The following is a 15,089-nucleotide window of genomic DNA, read 5'->3' as shown; positions in this document are numbered from 1 at the left end:
AGGAGTTGTGTTGCATCTGTATTGTCTTATATGAGTGGCATATGTTGTTTTACTTTAGTGACAGTGAAGAACCACCTGAGACCTTGAATGACAACAGAGGACACATTACAATTCCAGTAAAATACGAAGTAGGATTAATATTCGTAAGGTATTGATGCTTCTCTGTACTTTTATTTGCTAGCATAGTAAATAGTAGGTGTTCAAAGAGAATATAGTATTGTTTTGTTGTTGAACTGTGCTCATTATCTACAGATGACAGATTCTAGTATCATGAACAGGAAGCATAGGCTTCATTGAAAAGAGCAGTTACATGAAATAATGAAGCAGTTACTGTCCCTATCTTGCTGTATTTCTGTTTTATCTATTTAAATTTGATCTGCAGTTTGCAAGTACAACAGCAGCTTTGTTGATTCTTGTACTTTAGCCATTCAAAGGCATTTTCAGGTACTTCCAGCTTCCTCACGGCCATGAGTTTGTATCACTATAGTATCGCATGGTGTGGTGTTTGATTTCCAGCTTCAAATATTAACCTCAGTTTTAGATTCTCAGGGGTTTGTTTTTATAAATTCAAACATAAACTTTAATGCAGGTCTTGTAGTACACTTTATTTTCAGAAATAGCTAGAATTCAGTTAAATTCCATCCCTGAAAAACATTATAAATACTATCAGTAGAATACACTGCATGGTGCACAGGTGTAAATAATTAAGTCAAATTCATTTTGGATGCATTTCATGGTTCAAATCCAACCTTTGTTTGTCCCATAGGGAATAATGTTGAATTTAGAATATGCTGGTTTTGTTCTCTTTTTACTTGATTCTGTCTTTTATAGGACCCTGCCTGTTTCACATGGCAATACAAGGGACAGCACAGCTAGAATAAGAACAGCAAAATCAGGCCCTGATGTATTATTTTTAGGAACAATATTTGATCATTTTGTAGTTTTGTCTGAACAAAACATTTTAAATGTACATAATAAAAAGTAAGTACTACTCAGAAAATGAATGAGTTGAACTTCAGTGGAAGTAGCAGTGCAGTCTTAATTGAAAGACTAGTCCTGGGGGATTCATGAAATAATGAAGAGACCTGTATTATTAACTACTAGAGTTTTTATGATGTTTGTGTGCTTATTGGGGTTTTTTTGTGGTTTTTTTTTTAACCTACAGTGTTTTCAAAGAGCACCATGTTATAATTGCAGCAAATGATACTGTCCCTACTGCTATTAACACAACAGAGCAGATTGGGGATGAAGTTACTCTACATTATAGGGTAAGAAACAATTAAAACTGTGTGATATAGTTACTGGCTTAATTTTTTTTTTTATTTGGTTTGAATCATTTAATGTGATAGCATATTACCTAAATACCAGCTATGCAATATGTTAAAGCTCCTACATGGGTATTTTGTGTTTAACACAATTTTTTGCTTGCTTGCTTCAAAATAAGGTGAGTCAGAGGTTATGAGTGGTCAGTCCCTGCAAAGTAGTTCTGGTGGGGTTTAGAGCTGCTACCCTCAGCAGGGGAAAGAAAGCATGCTCTAGTAAATGACAACTTGACCTAATTCATTGCAGTTTAGAACAGATATTACCAAAATCCAGTCAGCTTTGAAAAAGACAAATGCCATGCTCCAAGAATGTTGTCTTCCTAATGAAATAAATACTGCAAACTAAAATCACTTGGAAAAGATATTTAATGGACTAGAAGCCCATCCTCGAATTGTAGTAGGACTGATTTTACTTGTCTTGAGAGCATCCTTGTTTCCCAGTGTAAAATCCAAAGCTGAACAAGGGTCCCATATAAAAAGGATAAGTCTCTGAATCAACTTCTGTCTAAAAAATGGGTCATGGGAAAGTTCTTGCTCTCACTAAATAGCAATGGCAAAGGGTTTTTTTCTATTTTTTAGCCCACCTACAATGTTTTACTCAGCTACTTTTTTTTAGTCTAAAACTTCAAATTCAGTAATCTCAAAGCTTTTCTGGATGTTTAAGACTTTATTTATCTCATTTTAAAACCTTTGCTTTTTGAATGTAACAGCTGGTGGACTGCAGAGCATAAAATTTATGATCTCGTAAGCAAAACTCATCTCTGCAAGCAGCTTATTACAAATGAGTAGTTGGAAGAAAGAAGTTAAACAGGTTCTTCAGTATTTATTAAGCTTGTCCACTTCAGAGATAGAATCACCAATTTCCCTGCCAGCAATTCCACCTAGGCATTTTCTCCATCCTTGGCCACAGCAGGCCTGTTCAGAAAGAGCAGCAGCTTACGGATATGTCCTGTGATCTTCTCAGGGAAAACAGGGGAAAGGAGCAGGTGAGGAGGAGGGCTGTTGCCTAAGCACACCTCAGGAGGAACTAGCAGGAGTAACCACTAGTACAGTGGCTTCTCTCCCATGTTAAAGTATTTTGGGGTCTTTATTAAAAATTGAAATAAATGACCTTAGACAGAAGTCCCAGATGGTAAGATGATGCAGTAAACAAGATAACAAGAAGGAATTTATGTCAAGATGGTCCCTTTCATCCTGTTCATTTGATTTCTTTCAATAGAGCATTGTATTACCCAAGACCACAGAAGAATGTGTTTGCTAATTCACAGTAGGCTGTTCTTGGGGAAAAAGTAAAAATCCATCACACCACTTTTTGCATAACTGACTATGGAAATGTAAAAAAAAAAAAAAAAAAACCAAAAAAAAACCAACCAGAAGAAAAGCACAGGAAATTAAAAAAATCTCACAATCAAATACTAACAAAATAAGGAAAGTACTAATCAAACATTTTTCATTTTTTTAATAGATTGAAAAAGGTGAACACTTTCCAATGCCACAGCTCACACTGCAGATCTTGTTTCCCAATGTAACAGCAGCCAAGAACACTCTTCTCTACCTTACTGCATTGTCACATTCCCAAGTAAGCTAGGAATTTGTATTTTTATGATTAATTTAAATGTGAAATTTTTGTTGTAAGGAACTGCAAAATGCAAACATTTGGGATCATGCCTTGCTTCAAGGTAGATACTGCTTTTAGTCTAAAATACAAGATGCTGGTATTTTAAGAGTATATACAGATGTGCGTAAGAAGACAAAAAAAAAAATTCTTAAAAGGAAACAAGCAAATTTAAAACAGTGTTGACCAATAACTGAACTATAACAAGGTTAATTTGATATATTGCCAAGTGATGAGAGGTCCAGACTGAGATATAAATGACAGGAGTTTCTTTATAATTTTGCCTACTGAGTCTCAGATTATCTCCATTGTCAGCAATGCTTATTGCAAATGCTGTAGTCCTGCTGTGTACATCTAGAGCTTAATCTCGTGTTCAGTCCTTTCTGTCACTGAAATAAGCCTTCCTGCACGTCTGCTTTCCAGCAGTAGCAGTCCTCTGGCTTCTTCTTTCTCTGGGGTGCTGAGACATCTTGAAGGGGTGGTCATGTCTTAAAAATGCTCTTCACTGAAGCCCTCATTTGAGTTTTTCCATTTCACTCCTCCACACCAGCTGGAGGAGATCACAGTTCCAGCAAACCCCAAGATTTGAGCTCTGTACATACTAAAACTAGAGCTCTATCAATATAGCCCTATCTATCTGTCTGTCTGTCTGTCTATCTATGTATCTGTAGCTATATCAATATATACTAGATGGCTGAAGAACCCAAATATCACTAAGTGGTGACCTAAACCTCTTTTTTTTTTTTTTTTTAATCTTTCCCTCAGAGACACATGCACATGTGCACCTCTCTCCAAATATTTCAGTTAGTTTTGAGGTGTTGCACCACTGAAAAATAAACCAAATGGTCTAAATGAAAGTTCAAGGCTCACTTTAAAACAAAAAATAATCAAAAAAACCCCAAAATATTCTATGTGTAGAATACAAAGAAATTGTGTCTGTTCTCAAATTCCTTCCCCTATTATTTTCATTCCCAGGCAATCACCACATTTGACCCAAGTTTGCACATAAACTCAATAAATCTGTGCTTTTTCTGTGGGTATAATTCACCTACTGTTAGCTACACTGTAGTGATAGTAGTGTGCCCAAGTCCACTGAAAGGGATTTGCAATCCTCTTCATGCTAGCAGTCTGAAAGTGAACGACCTGACTGAAAAAACAAATTCCCCACGCCAAAGACACTAAAGGCTTTCCCAGCTGCCTTTGAAGGAGCCATGGAGGTCCAGCCAGTGCTCCAGCACCTGCTTCCCATCCCTGGGCGCTGCAAGGGAGGCTCCTGAATGCCTGCACTTAACCTGCCTGTCTGCTTGCTAAGGGAGAACCTCTGTGGATTCCCATTCAAAAGCTATTTAAGTCTTCTAATAGCCAACTCTTGCTGGTTCATGTAGTGATCATCTTGCAGGAAGCTCTTGTTTGCTTCTACAGATGTCTAAGTAGCTGGATAGAGGTTAGGTTAAATTGTCTCATAAAAAGTTCATTTGTTGTTTGAATAATGATACTTCAGTACCTACACCATCTGAGTTTTGTATTCTGCACTCTTGCAATATGCAATTTTATTGCATTTAGTTGTTAGTAAATTCTTAATGTTATTAAATATTAAATATTATTAATGTTGGCTTGTTTCCAGAGCATTTTTTGTAATAGATTGCATGTTCAGACAGTGAGAATAATATTTGTATTTCTGCTAACAGAATGCCATCTGCCAGACTAGTTACCCTGTAGATCCCTTAAAAATCAGCACTGGGAAACCGTTTGTGTTGCCAAAAATAAAAGAACCCACAAAGGATACAATTATGGTAAGCCTAGATATGGTATACATATTCATCTCAGATATTAACCCAGATCTTGGAGCTGAGTACTTCTGCAATAAATATAAAAAAGCTTCTCTCAAACTGTATCCTATGGAAACTCACTTTGTATTAATAGACTGAAAAGCTATCTTTATGTAGACTAGCTATAGTTTTATTTTATTTTATAATAAAAACTATAGCTAGTCTACATAAAGATAGCTTTTCAGAAAACTGTATGTGGAACTGAATTTGGGGTGGTTTTTTTTTAAAATGTGTAAATAACAGTAGCACATCTGACAGCTGAGTAAATCTTCACCTTCTATATTCCCATTGTAATTAATAGAAATATTTTAACAGCTTCTCATCTCCCTTGAAACTTTTTTAGATATCCAGTTGAAAATACTAGCACTCTGATCTGACAGATTTTCAATGCAACTGCTAGAAATGTAATTGATGGTCCCATTTGGAAAGGATTAGCCTCTAGTTGAAAAGTAATTATGCTGCCATAGTTATGTTGGCATGCTGGGGGACAACCGTCATACTACCTCCTCAGCATAGAGGTACAAGTTGAGTTTCTGGTGCAAATGAAAGCATGCCATGAGAAGAATGTTTTGCCATGCTTATCATAGTCATTCACAGAGGTGATAGACGTCTAGGCTAAGCAAATGTTTCCAAAGCTTTGAACATAGTTCTGCTGCCCTCCCAGCTAGGAAGTGATACTGGGAAGATACATATATTTTCACACACGCATCCCACCCTGCTTGAAAGATTCAGGTGTCCCACAATTAGAAAGGATCAACACTGCAGAAAATTCACAGGTGTGAAGGCAGAAAAAACTTCGTGTTACAGGCTGTCCATCCTTTAGGAGCTTGGCTGATGCCTTTTGCCACATACCTACAGTAACAGAGCTTCCTCGAGGCTAAGTGAGCCTGCAAAAACTGAGTCCATTCTACCACAGCATGAATATCTCAACTCATTTTATATACTGCAGTGTCATTTTTACATAAAAGGCCCCAGTAATATCAGTTTAGTATTGGTATCATAACAAGTCTATGATCTGTATATACGGTAGTTTAGGTGTTTTTATTTTAGTAATCTGAAAAGTCTCTTCCTATTAATTCATGATGGTGCCTTTTAAACAGGACTGTGATACATACAACTGTGCATCTATTAATTGTGCCCTGGTCCCATCTGACATATATCAAGTAAATGTTTCATTAAGAGTATGGAAACCTACCATCATAAAAGTAAGTAAATCCCATTTGTATTCAGAATACTCTTGGGTTTAAGAAACTTAAGCCAATGTTTCTAATGTGTATTAAAGTTCTACCTTTCATTTTCTTAAGTCTCCACAGACCCCTAGGATTTGAAATTGTTTCTCTTGCTATTCTAAAACTTCCTCAAAACTAAGTTACCTGCATTTTATTATCCTTAAAGTAAGTACTTAGAACTTAGCAGGAATTTCAAAACATAGTAAGAAGATACGCCTTGCTTATTCTGCATTGATGGTACTTTTTTTAATAGCTAGTTATCTATCCATATATTCTAATGCAGCAGATGTAAGGGGGGGGTACATAGAAGCATATAATTTTTAAATAAATTTTATCTGGAAAGTTTTCTCAAGTCTAGAAAGGATTTTTTGATCAAAAAGAGCAGAGGAGAAAGAGTCCACCTCAGAGAACACCTCAGTATTGTCTGATGGTTACAACAATGTTCAGGCTGTGGTCTATTTTGTTCAGTTGATAAATTTCTGATACTGAGTTCCTGTTTTCTGTCTTTGTTTTTCACTGGAAAAGAACAGGACAGAAGGGGAGATACAGCAGAATTTTAGAAAGCTTGAGTCTGTCCCTGTGGCCAAAATTGTATTCCAGATTAATTAATATCCCTCTGAAATCTCTGCTCTCTACTCTTTCAAAGCTGTACTGCTGTCTTGTAAGCAGTAATGTGTGTGCTGAAGGTGACACAGATGAGCAGCTCCACTGACTTTCACATTTTTCAGCATCTCCCAAAACTTTAGCATTAAGGTTTGCTTTCACCCTTCTCGTTTCTACAAAGCTTTCTACTTCAAAATAACTAATTATAAACCATAGCCATTTCTCTTCTTCCAGGCAAGTATTCACAGCTTAACTCTTGTTGTGAAAGCATTACTTAAGAGTGAGAACTCATCACTGATTTTGAGAAATGACCATCAAAAACTGGAGGTAAGAACACGATAATTCATGGATTTACTCTTCATAGGATTTATTGTGCTACTGAATCATTCATTTTCATTCATTACTAGTGAACTGATTGTTACCTGTTGTAATGTGTTATCCTACTCTAAATAAAAGGAATATCATATTACAGTAGAAATGTCAGAAATAGTGAGATGATGATAGCAAAATCCCATTACCCACCAATGTACCTGGATGAGAAGTACTGTCTGAAGTATTTCTGCCTGCTGCAGTATAAATGCTTGCTGCATCTATGTAAATTAAAAGCATAATTAAAATTCTTTTAATAAACCAGTAGTATTTTTTAAATTGTCCTGAGTTATTTAGAAGTGATCTTACTTTGTACATTGTGTTTTCTTCATTATTTATTTATCCTTTCTTTCCACTTCATTACCCAGGGTATATATGTGAAGCAGAATCTTTTATTTGTCAGAAGTTCCTGTCATTTTCTTAGATAAGAAAGTATATAACATTGTATACTTATATATATATATATATATAGTGGTGTCAGGTATAAAGAGAAATTTCTTTAATTTTGTTAGAATTGTTATTTGTCCTTTAATACTTTTTATCCCAAGATGTTTATTGTGCTTAATGCATTGCTTTTCTGTTATAACTTGTACATACTACAATTTACATTTTTAAGCAAAAGTCTTATTATGTGTTATTTGTGTTAACATCCCCAAAATTTAGAGCAATGTGAATATTCAATGTGAATTACATCTCGTTCAAAATATTTTTCAAAATACAAACATCACAGGTCAACTAACAGCTGGTATTGTATCCAGACATTTCTTTTAAGTGATAGGTTAAAATTCAATCCAGGAGTGAAAACAGAGCTGAGAGGCTCGCATATAATGAGAGCTGCCTTTACAAACCAAGGAATTTCAGAATTAACTTTTTTAAGACATAATTTTAAGTTGCATGTTTAGTGTTCAGCTCTTCAATTGGTTTGATAATTCAAATTGACAATCTGAATTATAAAGTTGTGTCTCTAATAAATTCTTGAGTTAACATAATTCGAACTCCTATGTGGTCATGTTTGTTTAAATGTGAGCATTCCTTATTTCAGTTTAGTTTACACCAAATATGCCTGGTTTAAAATCAAATTAGTATCTACACAGCTTTTTGCACATTTCATTTAGTTGGTTTAGAAGCTTGTTAATCACTACCACCTTTCAGGGAGGCAGGCATTGAGTGATGAAGGAAATACTAAAGAAACTCCCTAACATACACTTCAACTGCTCATGGTTTTGGTCCTGTATCCTTTATAACTACAGACTTGTAGTAGGGCTGGTTCTCGTTAAATTAGTGCACTTTAAAAGCGCAAGATATTACATAAATATAGGGTTTCGTGTTGGAGATTATTTTCTCAATTCGCTCCTACAAATTCCTGTACTCAGAATGAAGTGGTACCCTGGAAAATCACTGCATACTGATAAAAGTCATGTGCTCTGTTGATATTTTAAAAGGATAACTTATTTATTGCTTACATTCTGAACACTTTTCAGACCATGATTAAGATTTCCAAAGAACTCCCACCGGGTACAGTCCCCTTATGGGTTATCCTCCTGAGTATCTTTGCTGGACTCTTGATTCTTGCACTGCTTATATTTGCTTTGTGGAAGGTAAGCTGCATGTTCTTGACTTCAGGAAAATAAAAAAATATGCTTAAATTCTCTGCCGAGTCCTTCTTGTAACTAAAACCTCACAGACACTAATATTATCTAATAAGTAGAGAGAAATCTCATAGAAATGACAAAATAACTAATAACACTACATTTTTCTGATGTGTAACATGCAATGCTAATCAGTTGAAACCTGTATTGCCAGTATGTTATGACAAGAAAAATGAAAAGAGATTTTAGTATGAGTCTAAGTTTAATAAAGGGGGGTTTTATTAGCTTCGACGTGGCCTTTGATAACCAAGTTTTCTCTTTGCAAGAGATGCTAGGCCTGGGGTGTAAGTATTGCCACAAGTGGGCACTCTTCTCCAAGCTAAATGTTTAGTTCATACTTTGGTTAGAAGGTTACAGTTTATAAATTTCAACATGTATAATCTCTTGAAAAATTTGACAAGTATAAAATAAAGTATTATTTATTCAGCTGAGTACCAAATATTATTAAGTGTTTTAGCCCTTGACATTATGCGAGCATAACAATGATTCAGCAATCACTCACTATATATTAACTGTACTCCTTTTGTCTCCTTTCCTGACACGTCTCTCTAGTTTTTTCTGTTCCAGGAAAAACAGTGTTGTACTTCAGTGATAAAATATCAAATGACTTTTTACTGTACTGGAGGTATTAAAATAGTAGTAAGAACCAGCGCATGAATGCTACCAATATGGGTTGTATGCTTCAAGCAGTTCTTAGTCACCTTTTTCTTTTCTGCAGGCTGGATTTTTCAAGAGACCACTAAAGAAGAAAATGGAGAAATGAAGAAAAAAAAAAAGCAGAAATTTTTGCTCAGGTCTGCCTCAACAACATTACTGTAAAATTATAAACTTAGACGCAGTGGTCACCATGTTTTCTAAACTCTGGTGCATTACAAAAACAAGGAGCAGAACAAGAACACATGCAAAGGAATGATTCAAAAGAAAATAGCCTTTTGTGATACTCAAGGACATACTTTCAAGTGTTACTCATTTTTGGAGAGTGAGTTCAAAGATTCTAACATTTTTTAATATGGAAAATGCATAATCATATTTTTATATACCTGTGTATGAGGAATCATTTTTCATTCCAAATTATGCAACAAGTCAGCTTGTATGTAGCAATTCCAGTCTTTTATCACCTTACAATTTTCAAAAAGAAAAAGCATCATTTTCAAAATTTCCTCCGTATGTCAGTTCTGTGAAAGCAGACTGTCAGTTCATGAAGCAGAACATGCAGACTTTGAGAATGCACCAAATACTGTGTGATAACTGATGTAATGACAATTCAGAAGATAGAAGCACCTGCAGGATTTTCGGTGAAAATTGCTGAAATACCTTGGACTTCTCTTTCTGCTCATTTTAACGTGTCCAGTTGAACCCAGGATACTCCAAGAAAGAGATTTTTATGGTCAAGCAGACCATAAAGGATTGATCCATTAAATTACATAACTGTTTGAACTTGAAACAGATTTTTGGCAGGCCTAAAAATATATGCACAAAACATAAAAGCCCATCTGATTGCACATTGTACTCAAATAAGCAGGGGCACAATTGTATCTGCAAATTGAAATATCCATATTTATGCAGAAAATGTTTAGAGGTACCCTGAAAGTTTGACTCTTGCTGTATATCTTGGAGTAGCCAGGAGGGTGCTTCATAAACTGTCACTGTAAATTTATTGTGTAGCTATTTAATCTGATGACTTTAAAGTGTACAAAATGATAATTAACAAAAGAGCACAGATAGAAAATTCAGCACTGGCAAGCTTCTTCTAGTATTATACGTTTATTATAGTTTAAGAAGTGATGAAGAATTTGCATATTAAATAAGCACTTAACAAATTATGTTTATTTTGTGTCAAAGATTAAAAGTTTATATGAGAACACACTGAAATGTAGATAGCAAAAGATTTCTTTAAGAAATTTTTTCTTTCTATTTAGATTATTCAGTTTCCTCCTTTTCTTTCACACACTTGTCTTCCTTGTACGAGGATCCCTCCCTGGGGTTCTTGAGCTATGCCTTGTCCTTGAGAGCTTCCTATGTTACTTGCAGCCACACAAAACTAACATGAGAAAATGGAGGTGTGCTGGCAAGGTGTGATATTGCCTCAGCGTGAGACAACTCGGCATTGATTGTCAATAGATCAGAAAACGTTGAGGAGACATACTAAATTCTATAAGATGTACTTGTTTGCAGAAGAGATTTGCCTTGCCAAGGAAGCCGGGAAAATTTGTTCCTCCTCTTGGTACAAATGTCACTGAAATGAAAAAAAAAAAAAAAAAAAAAAAATGCAGTTTTCCAAAAGGTTTTAACTTAGCATTGACTTTAGCAATTGCTTAAAAAGCAGTATTATATTTTATAAAGACTTCTTTTCTTTAAGAAGAGACCATAGATTGGGTTTAACATGCTGGCAACTACAACTCTGGAAGTGTGCTGGAAGGTGCTTTATTGCCTGAAAGATGCTGTCACTCTTAAGTCCCTTCTATTTAGTTCCTAAATTAGAGAGTAGTTATTGGGAAAGGGTGAAATTTATGTGAATGCAGCAAGTGGGATTAAGTTTGAAAGTGTTTACAATTTCTCCTTGTGTCTGTGGGAAAGGTAGTTGTTTCACAACAACAGTCTGCTGAAGGTAGCAGCATGACTCAGAGAAGAGGGTAAAGCCCTCCGTGGGAACACTGTGGGTGGCTGTGCTTTGCAAGAGTCTGAGAGAGCCACCGGGTCGGCGGACTTGCTTGCTGTGCTAGTCTGCATGCCTGAAAGTGCACCCTCGCTGAAGGGCTGTGAGTTCTGAGCACATAAGGAAGACCTGAATGAAAGCAAAAAAATGATGTAGAGGAGTTGTGGATAGAATCCCAGCTTCATTCCTCATGCCAGTTAAATAGTCCTCAAAGGAAGGCAAAAATCCATTTGCTGAACAGTGATGATAAATTAATATTTGCAGAGCTGTTTTCAGTTCCACATGAAATGCAGGTTTTATTTTAAGAAAATGTATGATTTTGCCAATTTGTTTGAAAGATTTAAATGGCACTTGTCACCGTATCACTATAGCATCTGAATGCCTCAGAACTGTAAATGTTTTTTTCCTTATAGTATCTCTGTAAAGGCATAGCAGTGCTGTTATCCTATTATTGTTTTGTAAAGGAACAGACTTATGAAGGAATTGTGACTCACCAATGCATACATAGAAAGTCCATGGTAGCAGAGGAAATACTTATATTTATTATTATTCAGCCAGTTTGTTAACCATGAGGTCATTTTTCCCGGTTTCATGAGATTACTCACAAGTTGTACAAGCCGCACGTCATCTTTATGCAACATACTTTTAAGTGTTTCTTTTCAGTTATGATAAGCTGTTGACCAGAGCTTTTTAATTTTCCGATGACATTTCATATCTTATTTTAAAGCATCAGCCTAACTGAAAAAATGTAAGTCAATAGAAGAGTCTATTTCCCTAGATAAAGACTACGCAAAAATACATAAGTATTTTATAAATGCAAAGTATGTTTCAGATCAGTGTTCTATTCTTTTTAGTCTTGCTTTGCACTGTAAAAACAGTAATAAGCTTCATATAACCACACTGCTTTTCTCTTTGTCATGATGCTTTCTTCCTTTTCATGTTTGTCATTATCAGATTTTCAATTATAATATCTATTTAAAATATAAGTATGCAAAGGGGATAGCACTATAGCACATTATTACTACACAGGCTAAATTAGTAAAATCACTATTTTTATCCATAAGAGCCTTTCTGCACAGCACTGCAAGAGCAGTATTTTACTGCTTTTCATTATATACAACAGAAAACCCTACTGAAAGCAATATTGCAAACGTCAGGAACATCTCACTGAAATTTGGCAGGCACAAAAAAATATCAGAACAGCATGTAATCTGTTTTGGTCCCCTATAAAAAGACATATTAGGGTTGTAATATGATTCTAATAACTAACAAGCTAAACATTTTTTCATTCAAGTAAAAGCCTGATACAAAAATTAAAAATCTGGGTGTATAATCAGAACTTAAGCAGCGGAGGGAGTCTGGCCCAGCTCAGTTCCTAACTTCAGCACTGAAGTAACTAATCTTAGAGGGAAAGGACAGGCTACATTTCTGTCTCATTGAACTTCTCTGGAAAGGAGCAAGAGCTTTAAACCATCACTCCTACTTTAATTTGAGGCCGTTCTAGAGGCTGTTGATCCCATATGTAGTTTTAGAAGACTTAGAAAACAGCATCTACATTAGAGCAATCTCCCTGGGCTGCTGTTTATATTCCTGTGCTTGTCTGGTGTCACTCTAGGGCTCTGTATTATGAGCCCTTGCTACAGACACAGCCCACCTTTCCTGACCCCTTACCTGAGCCCTTTAGTACATATCCTGTGCTGCATCATTTTGAGCATGATGTTCCTCTTCTGCAGAGCTTGAGTCAGGGGAATCCACCTTCAACTGGAGCCAAGGGTTTTCATCTCACTCAGCACTGAGACGCTGGAGTTAGGGTCACATTCATCTAATCAGTTCCACATAGTCTAATTGTTTTAATTTCTTGAATTAACTATTGTATAGATGGTGATCCCTAAAATCAGAGCAAGAGAATCAGAATGTACTATTGTTAATTATACCACTTAATAGGAATAAGAGGGAATTTGCATCCTTTTTAAGAAAATCACAACATTCTGCACAGCATTTTGTTTTTCCTGTAAAATTATATCAAGTGTTTCATTGATTAAAAAAATTTAAAGTCTGGTGAGCCTCCTTTGTAGTTTGTTTGCTTTTCATTGATAAAAAAATAATATAAAGCCATCTCAGTACATAAAGACAAATCCATCTACCTGTCAACAGAAAGCTACTGTAGGAACAAGCATTCTTGCACAGCGTGACATCAAGGAAAGCTTGAATGTGGTCAAGCTGTCAGAAATACAATGTCATTAATTGTATGGATCCTGTACTTAGAGCCACATTTGAAAGCTTTTCAGAGTACCGTGTGACTTCCTGACACAGATTTGTTTTCATGACATTACATAAATAAAAGTTGAAGACATATTAATTCATCTAACCATTCTTACTCTCCAGTGATTTTTCTGTACAACTTCTCCCTGTGACCCAACTGATGTTGTCTTGCATAGTTGTAAATGATTGACATAATCTTCCTTAAAGCCTAGTAAACATTTGTATCAAAACTTCCTAGAAGACAAAGATTACACCTTTTATATCACAGTTAACTTTTAGAAAACATTACAAACCATGTAATTACTTAACTCTTATCTCATCAGAAACTACTTTGATGGTGAATCACAATTCTCTAATAGCGACATCCTGTCTAGTCATAGGGGAGTGCTTACCAAATGTCCTACTCTGTATATATCTGTTCATTAGAGTTTGCTGGACATTTTCCATGGGAGTATTTCAATGAAAATTAGGAAAAAAAAAAAAAACAAAAAACAAAAAAACAACACTTCTATGTTTGTTTATTTGCTTTAAATTGCTTTTCAATGGAATTAAAAAAGAACTGGAATCACTTTCTCACAGCAAGTGTCATGTTATGTATCATTTGCACAAAACTGGTTTATAATTCATTGCATTTAGCAGAAGCAGCCTTAATCCTCCACAGTTCAAAGGCAATAGCCGTTCATGCAGTGGGTGCGGTTTGAGCCCTGTAAGAGTGAAGAGTCCTAAAGATTAAAGCACTGATGAAGTTTTAGTAACTGACTGATACCAGAGTTTAGACAGCACAACTGGATTCTGTTTAAAGAAGTGGATGATAAAGTGAGCTATCCTCAGTGCAATCATGTTTTAATTACAAAGACTGAGGGATGACACCCCAGAGATACTGGACTTTGCTCATTCAGTCAAAAAAAGCATGAGTAAAAGATCCTCAGGCACATTTTTCTCCTGACTCTAGTAGCATAGGGCATAGTGCTCCTTATTTTCCCTTCTCGTACACTTACCCTTCTGCCCTTCTCCTTTTCTCAGTGCTGTAAGTCTTCTCAGAAAGGACAGACATTCCTCAAGGGCTAACTGAATGTAGCACCTCCTAGGGATTTTCAAAGAAATGGAAGAGAGAGCAGAAGTATTCAAAGTGGATTGCACATTTAGATCTAGCGGGCCAGTTGTCTTGGTACACTTTGTCCACCCCCTTTGTACACTCTCTGTTCACCTTCAGCAGTGGCCATGGTGAAATCCTGCTTCTCAGTTATGGTTCAGCTTGATTTGGTACTGGAAGTTAATATTTATTTTAAAGCTTCACATATCTGGTTCAGTATTAATTATGGTCCTTAAGATTTATTCATGTTAAGGGTGCCATTGTTCTTCCTCCTGGGGTAAAGGAATAGGATATCTCTCTCTAGCAAAAGTTTCTTCAAATCATCTTCATTACAGAGCCTTTCCGTCTTATGAGAGAGGATAAGAGGAAAAAACAGAGGATCTCCTCAGTTTTCTCTAAAAAGTATTTGAAGATTTGAAATTCTGTGACAGTAGACATGCTCTGAGAAAAGCCATTAATTTT

The 15,089-nt window shown here is 35.7% G+C and overlaps 1 protein-coding gene across 3 annotated transcripts in view; it reads left to right on the top strand.

Annotated features, from left to right (window-relative positions):
- The window catches only part of ITGA1 (integrin subunit alpha 1), a 75,198-nt gene extending 61,869 nt beyond the window's left edge, over positions 1–13,329 (top strand). For 2 of the 3 annotated variants that reach the window (XM_074855813.1, XM_074855811.1), the window contains 8 exons: positions 59–148; positions 1,166–1,268; positions 2,788–2,901; positions 4,626–4,730; positions 5,867–5,971; positions 6,833–6,925; positions 8,449–8,565; positions 9,335–13,329. In XM_074855813.1, coding sequence (XP_074711914.1) covers positions 59–148; positions 1,166–1,268; positions 2,788–2,901; positions 4,626–4,730; positions 5,867–5,971; positions 6,833–6,925; positions 8,449–8,565; positions 9,335–9,379 — 772 coding nt within the window. In that variant the 3' untranslated portion in view covers positions 9,380–13,329. The remainder of the gene's footprint in view (positions 1–58; positions 149–1,165; positions 1,269–2,787; positions 2,902–4,625; positions 4,731–5,866; positions 5,972–6,832; positions 6,926–8,448; positions 8,566–9,334) is intronic. The other variant, XM_074855812.1, reaches the window with a different exon arrangement.
- The last annotated feature ends 1,760 nt before the right edge of the window (positions 13,330–15,089 follow it).

The sequence above is a fragment of the Strix uralensis genome, chromosome Z (assembly GCF_047716275.1).
Source record: "Strix uralensis isolate ZFMK-TIS-50842 chromosome Z, bStrUra1, whole genome shotgun sequence".
NCBI classification, from domain to species: domain Eukaryota; kingdom Metazoa; phylum Chordata; class Aves; order Strigiformes; family Strigidae; genus Strix; species Strix uralensis.
Note: the sequence above shows the minus strand (reverse complement) of the source record. Positions and strands in the feature narration are given on the sequence as shown.